The sequence below is a fragment of the Hirundo rustica genome, chromosome 6, assembly GCF_015227805.2.
Source record: "Hirundo rustica isolate bHirRus1 chromosome 6, bHirRus1.pri.v3, whole genome shotgun sequence".
Lineage (NCBI taxonomy): Eukaryota > Metazoa > Chordata > Aves > Passeriformes > Hirundinidae > Hirundo > Hirundo rustica.
This window is the reverse complement of record NC_053455.1, coordinates 8,572,801-8,586,646: the sequence shown is the minus strand read 5'-3', so window position 1 is coordinate 8,586,646 and position 13,846 is coordinate 8,572,801. Positions and strand designations below refer to the sequence as shown.

Genomic DNA, 13,846 nt, shown 5'->3' with positions numbered 1-13,846 from the left:
ATTGCCCAGGTATTAGGACAGTTTTCTCAGTGTATCAATGAAGTGCATTACAGGGGAATCATGGTGATATGGGAGACAAAATCCCAGCAGAGATCCCAAAATTACTCTGACATAGTCTGAAAACTTTACAGAGCATGCTTCATTTTAGACTGCCCCTAAATAAACTAGCAGGATCCCTTCATCCTGTCCTGAAAACTTTTCTCAGGAAGAAAGAAAATGCTATAGTTGCATTTTTCTCAAGAATTTCTCAAGTTTGTTTGCACTGAGATACCTTGTTTGGTTGGGCTTTCTTTTCCCCTTCTGTGTTCCCCAAACAAATGAGTAACTTGAAGCTTAGGCAGTTACTGAGAAGATGATGTGAGCACACTGCTAGGAAGCACAACATCCACACAGTGTGAACTTCCATCTCTTTGGTAAGACCAGGATTATGTTCCACTGTGCAGAAGCACCAGCAAAGTCTCTCTCAGAACATAAGCAGGCAAGTGAAAATGAAACCCCTGTAGCCCAGTAACCCTTCATGTTCTCTGAAATGCTGCCAGAGTCACAATAAATGCCTCATGCAGCTTCTTAGACTATCAAAGGGTTTAGACATCCTGTAAAGTCCAGCCCAACAGCTGCAACAACAGTTTGGATAAAGTTCAGTCAGGAAAGGATTTCTTAATAGTTCAGGATCATTTGCTTTTTTTAACAACAAACAAAAAGCCAAACCCCAAAAGCCTGAAAATGATTTTCCTACGTACCTTCAAATCTCTGTAAACCACATTCTTCTCGGAATGCAGGTAATCCAGCGCTGAAACAATCTCAGCCCCATAAAATCGAGCTCGGTCTTCAGAGAAGACACGCTCTCTTGACAGATGGAAAAACAACTACAAGAATAACAGTTTTCAACTTTAAATGGTTCTGAATTATGTCTTGCAGTTCACAGGCTATCCTGCTTGGAAGATGCTATTACCTAAGACCCCTTTCCCGGCCTCACCCAGCTGTGTTCCCAAATGTGTCAAAGGCATCATGAATTAAATGATGAGATAATTATGTCTCATATTCACAGACGCACACTGATAAAACAGTTCATGTACTACAGTCTTCCAGGTTCAGAAAATTGTAAAAATATTTTTGACTGAACCGCAATTACATATTAAAACTACAGCCCAATGAATGATTTAGAGAAATGTTAATATTCCAACTTTTCCTTCCTGACTGTAATAGTAGTTAACAGTTTCTAGTTCTCCTGCCAAGTATACTCCCAATATTAATTTAAGTGTTAAAACTTGTCTGGCAACTAGAGCAACTAGAAAGCAACCTTGCCTTCTTGAACTTCTAAATGTCAGATTACAATATACTGCTGTCATGTAAAATATGAACCAATGCCCAAAACCTCTATGTTCTAAAAATGGAGTTGAAAAAATTAAGAGTCTTACTTCTTCATGTTAGTTAAACTGTGAACAGCTCTGTTTAACTGGGACAACTTGGATTAATTAGAATTGCAAAAATGGACCTTAGCTAAATAATGTCAAGCAAAACTAGCAGCAGAACAGGAAAATCCTAAAGTATTAAACATTATTGTATTTCCCTTACCTCCCCTCCATTAGCGTACTCCATAACGAAACACAAGCGATCATGTGTCTGAAAGGAATACTTTAAAGCCTGAAACAGATATAAACCAAAACTTAGATCACAGTCACAGTTAGAAAAGCATTTTTAATAGGTTTTCAAAAGCAGACATGAAATTTTCTACTTTAGTGAACTTTTTGTGCTTAAATCTTATACAATACTTGTATTTTCCTGTTGCAGCTGAAGACTCATTCACTGTCAACTTATCATTACATAAATTTAATAAAACATCGAGCTAATTCCTTGCATAAGCCATCATAACCTAAAATACTGGGAAACAAAGTCCTAGCCCATTAACAGGGCCTCCAAGTGTACTGACAGTGACTGTGAAGTTTCCTCCTCTGGCCACAGGTTCAACTGACAGGTAAGAGGCCACAACCAAACCCTGGAGCACAAGGTTTCACCACACTGGCTACAGGACCTCTTATATGAAACATTCAAGTATTTTCACACACCAGTCCCCTGGCCTCTGCCCTGCTGCCTGCAACTGCTCCCTACTGACAGCCTGCCAGGGGATTGGCCAACACTGGCAATATCAATTTTGGAGCAATTCACAAAAACAGGCCAAATGGAGGCTGTGATGGAGAGTCACAAGATGCTTGTGTGTAGTCCTGTCACGTGCATTCTTGTGGCAGGAGTAACACCAACTCCTCTGCCTAGTATTAAGATTTTTCATCACAGAGTATGTTGAGCTGGAAGGGGCCCAAAAGGATCAAGACCAGCTCCTGGCCCTGCACAGCATCACCCCAAGAATACCACCAGGGGCCTCAGAGTGTTGTCCAAATTCTTCTTGAACTCTGTCAGGCTGGTGCTGTGACCACTTCTCTGGGGAGCCTATTCCAGAGACCAGCTCTGGGTAAGAACCTTTGCCTAATATCCAAGCTGAACCCAGTCTTGTAACTAATGTCTCAAGATAGCCCTTGTTCTGGATATTTGGGTTTATAAAAGCATTAAAAATAAAATACTGCATATGATATTGTTATCTCCATTACAAAGGGCGACACTTTTAAACCAATCATCTTTTTCCTGGAAAAATGAAGGACCAGGTTTTAGACATGTCAACATTATTGATTTTACCCAACAGAGGCAATATTTACTTCCAGAGGTCATGCTTAAAAGGTCTGAATTCCAGCTAAGCCCTTGTACCTGGCCAAAGAAAACAACCAGGATCCTACAGAGTCTCTTAAGAGGATTTAAACAATTGTAAACAATGCAGAGGCAACTTGTAATAAATATTAGAAACAAAATCCTGAGATGGAACTTGGATATCTGAACTCAGCCTAGAGAGACTGCTGGTACTGGAGGTCTAAAATGAGAATATGGTTTAATTTTACAATCCAAAAGGAAAGCTGCAGATAGAGCACAGTCCTGCTCTTCCCCTCCCCATTCCACATGCTCCTCCCACTATCCTTTGGCTGGTATTACCAGTGCCCTGATTCCACAGTGAACTGGTTTTGGGAGCTTAAAAAAACAACAAAGACAATTTTTTCCCCCTATTATATCCTCCTGAATTTGTCACAAGATCAGGATCACCCTGATCTCTGCTACAAAGAGGAGACCAAACATTTGAAGGGCAAGGAAAGCAGATACTCCTCTCAGAGATAGCAACTCATTAAATGGGTGAGCCCTAATGCCAAACCACACCCTGAAACACTGTCTTCAAGAGGTGCTAAGGACCTGCTCTGCAAGAATCAGAAAACCTGAAAAAGCATTTTCATTTGGGCATCCCAAAAATGGAAGGGTAAAAAACTACACAGCCACTCTGAAAACACAGATCTCAGATGCATTATGTAAGTTAAAAAAAAAAGTAAGGACAGTCTTGGTAGTGCTGATGTCAAGTTACACTGTGCAGAGGCAGAAATTCTTACTGTTAGGAACGGGTGCCGAGAGTTCTGTAAAACCCGGTTTTCTGTCAGCGTGTGCGCTACTTCATCCTGAAACACAAGCAGAAGGATCAGGGGTCCATTTCAAACATGAACAGAGCAATTATTTACAGCTACTCTGAGAATCCTTCCCATGACTTTGACAAAAGCTGTATCAGGGCTGAACCACAACCCTATGTTTCCCATCCACTCACCTTTGCTACAATAACTTCCTTCTTCAGAATTTTCATAGCGTAATACCGTCCAGTTGCTTTTTCTTTAACTAAAATGACCTTTCCAAAAGTGCCTTTTCCCAGTAGTTTAAGGTATTCAAACTCATTCATGGTCTGTTAACGATACAGATAAAGAAGAACTAAATTACATGATCTAAGAAGAAGTGTATTATTCTCAAACCAGAATTCTTCATTCACGTGAGAATGCATTGCATATGTTGCACACGTGGGTTTTTTAATCCTTTTGTTTAGTAGAATTCAGGAGCAGAAACTATTCTTCCCCAAAAATGAATGCCAGTGTACTCCCAAAGATAATCAATCAAACTATTTACAGAAAACCATAAGCTTTCAATTAACTGAATGATCTTTTGCATGACTCAACACTCAACTGTACAAGTAACACTGAACATATTAATCCATAGCCATTTTGACCTCTTGGCCAGTGCAGACATTCATTAAAAGGCACAATGCTGCTCTGATTCCAGGGATTAAACTCACACCTTTTTTCTGATGTTCCCCACCTCTCTAGAAGACCAGTTTTCTTGTACTTCATTAAACAGCACCAAAAACCAGGGACTCTGTAAGGTCTCTATCTACTCGCTCAATAGGACTCTTGAAAAGGCTTTCCAGTGGTTCACACACTCTTTTCAGTTGGAGACACGGGAGAAACAGCAACCAAACATTCTCATGAGGTCAAAACAACACAAAATGCTTACTGGCAAACTTTAGAAGCTCAGGCAACTTTGGCTAAAGGTTTACTACAACATCCAATCAACTTAAAACACTTCTCACAGCATTAACCTGGACCATTCAGCTTAGCAAACTTTAAATCCATTTGATGGTAAGTTACTCAAAATAACATGAGGGAATGAGGAGAAAAAGAAAGAAAAGATACAGAAAAGCACACATACAGCTACCAACTCCTGGATTCCAGCTGTGTTCAGATAGAAACTCCAAGAAGAGGTAGGGTCCAGTCAAGGTGATGGCCTTGTGTTCGGTTCTAAATACCCCTTGGCCTTCATGGGTCTTTCCCTTGTGGTCATTTGGGCATTCAGCAGCTGGGTTAGGGGAGAATGGAGCACTGCCTCTGGTGTGCCAGTGACTGGCAGCTCTGGCAGACTGGGATACAGGCTCTAGGGGGATGTGGGGCAGTTCAGTGTCTCACCAGGACAAGGCCAGTCTGTCCCCTTCCCCCACACACATGCACCCCAAAATGTCGAGACATCATATCTTTCCAGTCTCTGACAGCCACCCCATGCCTCAAGACAGGACCACAGTAATGATACCTTTTTCCCCTGTGGTCTGATCTAGCAGACAGAGCAAAAAGGAAAGAAGAGGAAAGTACACTGTAACTCACATAACGGGCAATTGCTATTCCAATAACCAAAACGTAAGTCTAGTTAATATCCTCCTATGCAGTTCATTGCTCCCCACTCCCTGAGTCTCTAAATCTGCAGGTGAGGTGCGATGCAAATCAGGATCTGGGGATTGAGCTCATGAACCACTCTTTCAGCTGCAGTGCCTGAAGAGTCCAGCAGTGTGGCCCATGATTTCCTGTGTGTTCCTTGAGACAGCACTCCTTTTCCATGAGGTTTGGCATTCTTGACCATTAGACAATTTTATACAATTACTTCTGATACTTGATGGACCTGTAATATGGGCTTTGAAATAGCCTGCTGAGTTCAATTTAGGATTCTCTATCACTTATTGATAGTGCACTCCTCGCACTCCTTGTCAAACTCTGCAAGGATCAATAGTTAGGCTGTTTTGCCTTTTGGAGTCTATTATCTTGCAGGTCCAGGTATCAGCACAACCTAAACAAATACGCATGTCCTAAATTGCCACCATTATCCCTCCCACCAAGAGGTTTCAGATTACCAGAACCTGTACCCAGGGAAAGAGGAAGAGGTCAGTGGGTACCATGGGAAACAACATTCAGTAAAATTCTACTACCTAATAGTCCGAATTGCTTCACGGGTGGGGTCCAATATAAAACAACACTCCATCACTCCAACCTCCTCAGCACATAATTTGTCCTGAGTTTGGACAAAATACTTTCCAACTTTACCAGACTCTTGAGCAGTTCTCAAACTCGAAATCTTTTTTCTCTTAATCACTTATGCCCTCTTCATCTACAGCTGGAACTTCCCAGCTCCACTTCAGTTCCACTGTCAGCCCCTTTTCTCCTTCCTTCCAGGTCCACCAACAGTTCAACATCCCCTTCTTCTGTACAATCATGCCTCACACATTGCTTACCATTACTACACACGCTTCCCTCAATACAGTAATTTTATACTCTGCACTGAGGAGGAGATAGGAAAAGGTACACAAACTTGTTTCCATCATCATATGAAATCCTATACATGAGCTCCCAAAACTAAACCGGAGGGAGGAATCTTTTCCACTCACTCTGGCAACTAGAGGGGAAATATGAACATCTCAAAATATTGCAGGAACAGATTTATATAAACATATATGAACATAAATATCTTAAAGCCTTTCAAGATAAAAACATGTCAACACTTGATACAGCAACTCCTCTGTCCTATCACCACTTCATACTCTCATGGAACACTTCTAGAAGGAGAAAACTCAGTCCCACTCAGACCTACTTCAAAAACAGGAAGCATCTACTTGGCAATCTTTTGCGCTCTCTGCTATAGAAAGTTTCATTGAATTAACAGTCTGTGAAAACAACCCTAGAACACAACAAAAATGCAACCATCACTAATGAAACTTAAGTTATCTAGTACCGTAACAATACCGATGAGCATTCTTAGCACCATGGAGGCCAACCTGAGTTAGAGTAGCCAGCCATCCTTTTGAGACCATTTCACTTTAGCCAAAACAATTTTCATTGGATTAACATAATCTGTAACATCCAATTTTGGAAATTTGGACTCCAGTCCAAAAGCCAACCAATAATATACATTTATTCTATGTGCGTCAGATGTTAAGAGTGGTCCTTAGGGAAAAGGACACCACTCTCTTTTCCTTCTTGCTCAGCCCTTTGAAACCATATTTGCTATTACAATTGTTAGGTACAAGGTCCTCTTAGGATGGTCGTCTAATCCAGGAGCAAACAATTGTGCTGGCATACTGTTCAGAAAATACAAAATGATAAACCATTTAACATACTGCATTTTAGATTTCAGATTTCATTGCAGCTTTATCTCTAACGGATTTACGCTTTACTATATTGTCCAATATGGCCCCTTTGTGCTCCTTTTTGTCCAGAGCTGACTTTATTCACATAATTTAGATGTCTCCAGCTGCAGATCCCACAGTTCTGTGTCTAGTTAAAGTCCTTTTCACTTCTGCTTAAGCAGCTCCTTATTCCACTTCCAGACATACACTCAGTCTTCTGGCTGGTCAGGATACACTTAAACATGCAGAGTTATTACCAAGACTAACACAACAAACTTGCACAATGATAAAAGTATTTTCTCCTCAAGAGGTTACGGATTCTGCAGTTCCACCTCTGGCCTCCAGCGGCAAGCAAGGCTCAGTACCCACTGCTGCCAGGAGGAGGCAGTGTAAGAGGAGTTTGCAAAGCTTCACTGCAAATACAGGGAAACTTTGAGGATATTTGAATTCACTGCCCTCTCCCACTTTTTGGAGTTGGGGCAGAGAGTTGCTTTGTCTCAGTCTTAATCCTTAAAATTTGCAATAAATAACAATAACACTGGAGAAGGCCAAGAGGGCACCATGTGTTCCCCATGCATTGGCTGGAAGCCCACTGCCTCCCACACTCTCCCAGTAATTTTACATATTGGAATGGGGAGAGGGATGAGTTTTTCCCCCTCCAACAGGTTTAAACTTTTCACATTACAGATCGCTCCCTCCTCAAAAGGCTTTATTTCACTCCCCATCAGTGAAATTTTCAAAACATTATCAGTTTTATTTTCTTTAGGGTGACTGCTAATCTTCCCTTGCAAATTAACCAAATCTGTTCCAGAGTACAATATCATCACCATCGGTTCTGTATCCTGATAGCAGGGCTTGGGGTGGGGTGCAGTGGAGGTTGGCTTTGCTGAGTCAAACCCTCCTCCAAGGAGTGGAGGGAGGTGACATCATGCTCAGGGAGTCCCACCTCCTCATTTTTTACCGATAGGCAGAGTTTATGGATTGGGGGTTGGCTTTGTTACATCAAACATCTCCAAAGAGCTGAAGGGGTTGAAATCACCTTCAAGCCCAACCTCTCTTCCCTAGGCTGGAAGACCCTGGCTCATCCTCCACACCTTCCTCAATAGTGTTAATTTGCAACTCTAAAGCTCTTCGGTTCCCAACCAAGTTGTTGAACAGGTTTCTCAGGTTTGGGGCTAGTTGCTTCTGGCCTGTTAATTCTCACTCCGCCCTGAGGGGAGCTATTGTTTCAGCCTCCAAGGCAATTTGCAATTTCATCAGCTCTTTCCCCGGCCCTTCCAACACATGGTTCTTTATCTTTCTGGACAGCCATTAAAGTCTCCTCCCAAGTGGAACCCTTACCAGGCGTTTTTTCACTGCTTTTAACAAAATTCCAATATTCTCTGCAATTATCTGCATTTTCTGCTAGTTTTTCTCAGACTACATGTCTGTGTCTGATCAAGCTTCTACACCTGGGATTCCATGACCTTTTGCCAGCAAACACTGGTTTTGACCAAAAACTACCTTCTCCTTATTCTGAGCTGGACGTATGGGAGAAATACCAACCAGATATTCTCATGAGGTTAAAACAACACAAAACATTTACTAGCAAACTAGAAAATCAGGCAAACTTGGCCAAAGGTTTACTATCAACATAAAACACTTCTCACAGCATTAACCTGGACCATACAGCTTAGCAAACTTTAAATCCATTTGATGGTTAAGTTACCCAAATATCCCAACAAGAGGGAATGAGGAGAAAAAGAAAGAGAGAAAAGATACAGAAAAGCACACATATAGCTACCAACTCCCAGATTCCAGCTATGTTCAGAAAGAAACTCCAAGAAGAGGCAGGGTCCAGACAAGGTGATGGCCTTGTGTTTGGCCCTAAATACCCCTCAGCCTTCATGGGTCTTTCTTCCAGGTGAGGCTTGTGGTAATTTGGACATTTAGCAGCTGGGTTAGGGGAGAATGGAGCACTGCCTCTGGTGTGCCCACAACTGGCAGCTCTGGCAGGCTGCATGCACCCAAATTTATCCACCCGAAGGCTGCTGCAGCCTCAGTTCGGGAAAAATTTTAAGATGCCCCCAACAGCAAACTTTTCCATATTCTTCCCTAGAGCTGGCTGGGGAGATTTTCTGCTAAATTGCTCAATAGAGTTGATGCCAGGATACCAATAATCATTTTGGTTATCTTCACTAATATGTCCCAGAAGAGACAGTCCCTGTTTCAGAAGACTGTATCGATTTGATGAATGAGGTGGTTCTTGCACTTCTATAAAGGACTGCTCAGCAAGAGCAGGATCTGTTCAGCCAAAGACCCAGAAGCCTACTGGCCAGCTCTGACTCAGAGTGGCATGAAAGTAGCCACCCACATCACTCTGAAAGCACCAACATGACACAAGGTAACACACAAGCCGAGTGAAGACACTGGCAGATGGCCATCTTTTTATAGAAAAACTTCAATGGTTTTCCCAAAACTGAAACAAACTTATGAAAGCAGGTAAGATGACAATGGTGAGATGAAGACACAAGGAAGTGCCCACCTAAAATCCACAGACAATGCATTTGCATGGGGAAAGGTTCTATCAATTCTCTCTCGCAGGAACAGGAGGGAACACTTTCGAAAAGAGAAGTAAGAAGAGAAGAACACAATGGGGTAGAAGGAAATAAAGGGAAGTTGAAGACAGATACCTAAAAAGGTTCAAGAGGGCAAAGATCTCCTTCCATGACTCATGTCATGGAAGGCCAGTCCTTAGCTGGCCCTCTGCATTCGGATTATGTAGTGCCTAATGCAAAACTCCAAGTTGTAGGAGAACTATGGACAGACACTGCAGTGGCTGGCTGAAGTTAGGCTAAACCCATAATCCACACAGCAATTAAATCCATGGACCCACCCGAAATCCTGCAAATCCACCAGAATACCTTTGCACCAGCCTGCAAGGAGTTTACAGAGTCACAAGGTCCAGCAGGAGCTTTGGTTTCAGGCGCTGTATCACAGGAAAATAGGCAAACCAAACCCAGACCTGTGCTGGCCTTGAAAGCCATCCAGTAAGGACATGTGAAGGCAGAACTCTGGCACACCCAGACAGGCTCTGCTCAGCTGAGACAACTGTTTCCTCCAGAAGCTGCACCGACAGCCAATCATGTAATTGTCAGAGGAACAGACATGGCTTGATGGCTATTTCTTGTCTATATTTGAGAAGACCTAAAAATCAGTCATTCCTGCTATACTCACTTACCACTTTGTGTTTTGGCTTTGTCATAGAAACTTCCATTTCTTCGGCACCTGAATTATCACTGGGAGAGCCAGATCTAAAATCCATCATCTCTTCCTCTTGTTTCTTCAGGCTGTCTGCTACTGTTTGGATGGCTTTTGTCCATTCTTCCCTAGCAAAATATAGGCAAAGATATTAATTACTTGTGGCTTCAGATTACCATCTGCCATGGCAAGGATCACCAAGGAATACACAGCCACTAATACTCTCTGATGAATCAATGGAAGATACGATGAATTATGTGCATTTTCAAGCACTGTAAAAACGCAGTTTTAAAATCTTTATTAGCCATACTATAAACAAGAGACAACTCAAGTCCTCCCAGTCTGGACATAATACAAGGCTTTTCAGATAACAGAATTTCTAAATGGACATTCAGTCAACAGCTCACGATACGACCTGGTGATGCAGAGATTAACGTAACCAAAATAGACTTGACAAAACCAAAAAGCAAAAGGCTTACATGAAGCACAAAGCAAGTAAAGACAGCTTCTGCATTTCTGTGCTGCACTGAAATACACATCCAACTCCCGGGGACACTATGGCACCTCTTAACACACATATCCCAATTTTAGTGGCTGTAGTGGCAAGAGATACTCCTGGAGAAGTTATTACAGCTCAGGACACTAAGGTTAATCTTCTGTTGTAAAGATGATGACATTAGTACAGCAATTGCTGTGTAAACTTTAGCAGAATGTCAGCAAAAGCAGTGACATTTCATCTTAGGCACAGGTCTTGGTTACGATAAAGTTTCCACAGCTGTTTCAGCCACCAGTGCTCTAATAATGACCCCTTCAACTCCCATGGAGTCCACTTCCACTCCAGTGTCCTTTGGGAGATTTCACACCTTTGGAAGCTACTGAAGTGAAAGTTCTTGGCCTTCACTCAATTTCACTGCAAATTTATTGAACATAAAGAATACAACTCATAAGGGCTTCCAGGGTCTCGGGACAGGCTTTAAAGATGCACACGGGGGCTGAAGACACATCCAGTGGACTATCTGAACTTAACGTGTTTACTGTCTTTTGTATATGCAGGGAACAGGATGTGGTGGTTTAGTTGGTGTTTGCTAGGGACTGATTATATTCTTCTCCTAAGGACATCCCAAGTAAAACATTTCATTACTACAGCAGGATCAGCAGCAGCCAATGCTGAACAACTCTGTGCACAATCTGCAGTGCAGCTGTGCCATCCTTATCAATGTCCAGTTTTTCACTGGTCCTATGAAGTTGTTTTTTTGTTGTTGTTGTGGTTTTTTTTTTAAATCATATCTGAACATGTGAGTTTTCATTTATAATGGATGCATGAGACAGATCATTCCCCCGAAGAAGCGAAGTCCATGAGAAAAAGTATCCAACACAAGATTTTAATAAAAACTGCACCACATAAGGTCCTTCCTGCCTTGTACATTTTTTATTCTGGATTTTGCTGGAATTGTGCATGATTCATCCAGCCCTGTCTGAGGCAGCAAGGTAATGCCAAACATTCAGAACATCCTCCCTATACTCCCAGCACAGACTGCTCTATTCACCATCACTAACACATTCCCTTATTTGCTACTCATATTTTTATATTCCAAATGATTACAGAAAGAACTTCTGCACTTTTCTCTCTCCATTTCTTTCAAAGAAGCAAACATTGGTTCTAAAGGCATATAGAAAGCTAAAGGCATATTGACCTTCATATGTCTTTTGTTACTGACTTGATTGAGATCTCAGCCCTCCTGAAGTGAGTATCTTTGATTTCTGGGAGAACAGAATTTCACCCTCAGCTTTTATGTCTCAAGTGTACACAACAGAGGTGACTAACACCCTGAGCCCTGAAGTGTCACAAAGCTGACTTAATTGGCTAGGAGGGAACAAAACAAGACTGAAATACAATCTTCCCCCAAGTGGAAATTGCTATTCACTCCCTTGAGGGTCACTGACCACAAAGTTCCTAAAAGAAAAAAAGGACCAGTTTCTTTTTCTTTGCTTTTAATTTGACTTAACTGTCTTCTGATCATTGAAACAGAATCAAAAGCAGTAATAAGGAGCATACAAAGTGCATGCAAAGGCTATGAAAGAAGTAAGTGAGTAATACTGGGTAGAATTTAATGGTCTTCAAAATAAACATGTGCCAGTATCATATCGAGGGAGGACCAGGGTCCATACCCACCCCCTAAGGGCAATGATACTGGAATAATTTAAGTTCAGTTTCTGAAGAGCAAGTAAATATTTAAATACTCAGTAGTTCTATTACAGCTGTGCTGGAAAACTGTTCTCCCTGGAGGTAAGAGATCAATTCTCCAATGATGAGAGCACAGGATGTAACTCTTAGCTTTGTTTCCTAAAGATGAAACAGAAATCTGCACCTGCAGCAGATAACTATCACCTTTATTATCTAATTTGCATAAAACATTAGCAATCAGCAATGATACAACTAACTTTTCCTTTAGAAACAGGGTGCCTAAATAGACTTTAAAAGGTCACTATTTTGATGCAACTCAACTCTGTCTGAATCTATTTCACTTGCGCTCATCCTTCCAGAAACTCCCAGGTCAGAAACCCTTCATTTTACATCCCACAACATTTCCAGGGAGAAATGAACCTTATGTTCCCAGAAATAACTACCTGTGTGCTGGTACACACCTGCACCCGTCCATTTGGATACCCAACCTAGCAACAACTGACTTACAAACACTGCTCAGAATCCACTCTCTGAAACCCCACTTTAGGATTGCTTTTATACTGGAAAATGCACTAGAACTGAGGCACTCGAAAATTATTTGTCACTTTTCAGTACAGACGTACATCATCTGATAAATAAAAGCTTCAGCAGAGGACACACTATTAATGCTGAACACTTGCATCTGCTTTTGCAAGGAGTTTATGCATTAAATATGAATGAAACATACCGCTCCTCTGGAGTCTCCACATGAAATGTTCTTTCAATTACTGTGGTCCACTGGAGGCATCTAATGATAAATGTGTTTGGTTTAGGTCGCTCTGTCTTCATCAGCTGGCACTCTACCACAATCAAGGAAGAAAGAGTCATGGTACATAAGCAGGTTTAAATAATCATTTGTCTTTATTCTTATCTAGCAAACTGTAGCAATTAATCAGCCACAGAAATCTCTGTAAGTACTTCTTTAGAAGACTTGAGACAATTTACTGTGTTGATGAAACCAATAAATAGCTTGGGAGATAGCCATCTAAGCAGCTCTGAAATCAAATTCCGCTTTGAAAGGCTCCACATTTGGTCTGCCCATAGAGCTAAGAGAAATGTGATGTGATTACACAGAAGCCATTCAGACTCAGGTCCCATACTCTAAAGGTCATCCAGAGCATAGCACATGGTCAAAGTCATTTGATAATGCAGCAATTACATATACCGAAACTGAAGTCAAGCCCCCACATTTCCTCCTACTGACCTTCCCACATAAAACCCCGTCCATGGGTTCCAGGGAGCTGCAAGAGAACACCCTGAACATTTTGCAGCAACCTGATGAAGATCAGAGTCAGCATTTCCAGTCTTCAAACACTAGAGGGAACATCAAACTGCAAAGGCACCCCCTGAGAAGACCCCGTTCCCAAAGCCTTTGGGACAGCTGCCGCAGTGGGATGCTGCACAGACACGCAGTGAGCAGCTTCCATTACTGCCAGGGTTTAAGCACAGCCTAAAAAGGCTACAGAAGTACAGCTACATGCTAAGCCACCACTTCCTTCATCAAAATGTTCTGCTGACAGCTGAGTTCG

At 41.8% G+C, this 13,846-nt stretch overlaps 1 protein-coding gene across 2 annotated transcripts in view; it reads right to left on the bottom strand.

Moving 5' to 3' along the window:
• Window positions 1-13,846, bottom strand: part of AKT1 (AKT serine/threonine kinase 1) — a 77,153-nt gene that overhangs the window by 18,887 nt on the left and 44,420 nt on the right. For both annotated transcript variants that reach the window (XM_040067082.2, XM_040067083.2), the window contains 6 exons: window positions 13,006-13,117; window positions 10,074-10,221; window positions 3,689-3,820; window positions 3,480-3,545; window positions 1,576-1,644; window positions 741-866 (listed from right to left, as the gene is read on the bottom strand). In XM_040067082.2, the coding sequence (XP_039923016.1) occupies window positions 741-866; window positions 1,576-1,644; window positions 3,480-3,545; window positions 3,689-3,820; window positions 10,074-10,221; window positions 13,006-13,117 (653 nt within the window). The remainder of the gene's footprint in view (window positions 1-740; window positions 867-1,575; window positions 1,645-3,479; window positions 3,546-3,688; window positions 3,821-10,073; window positions 10,222-13,005; window positions 13,118-13,846) is intronic.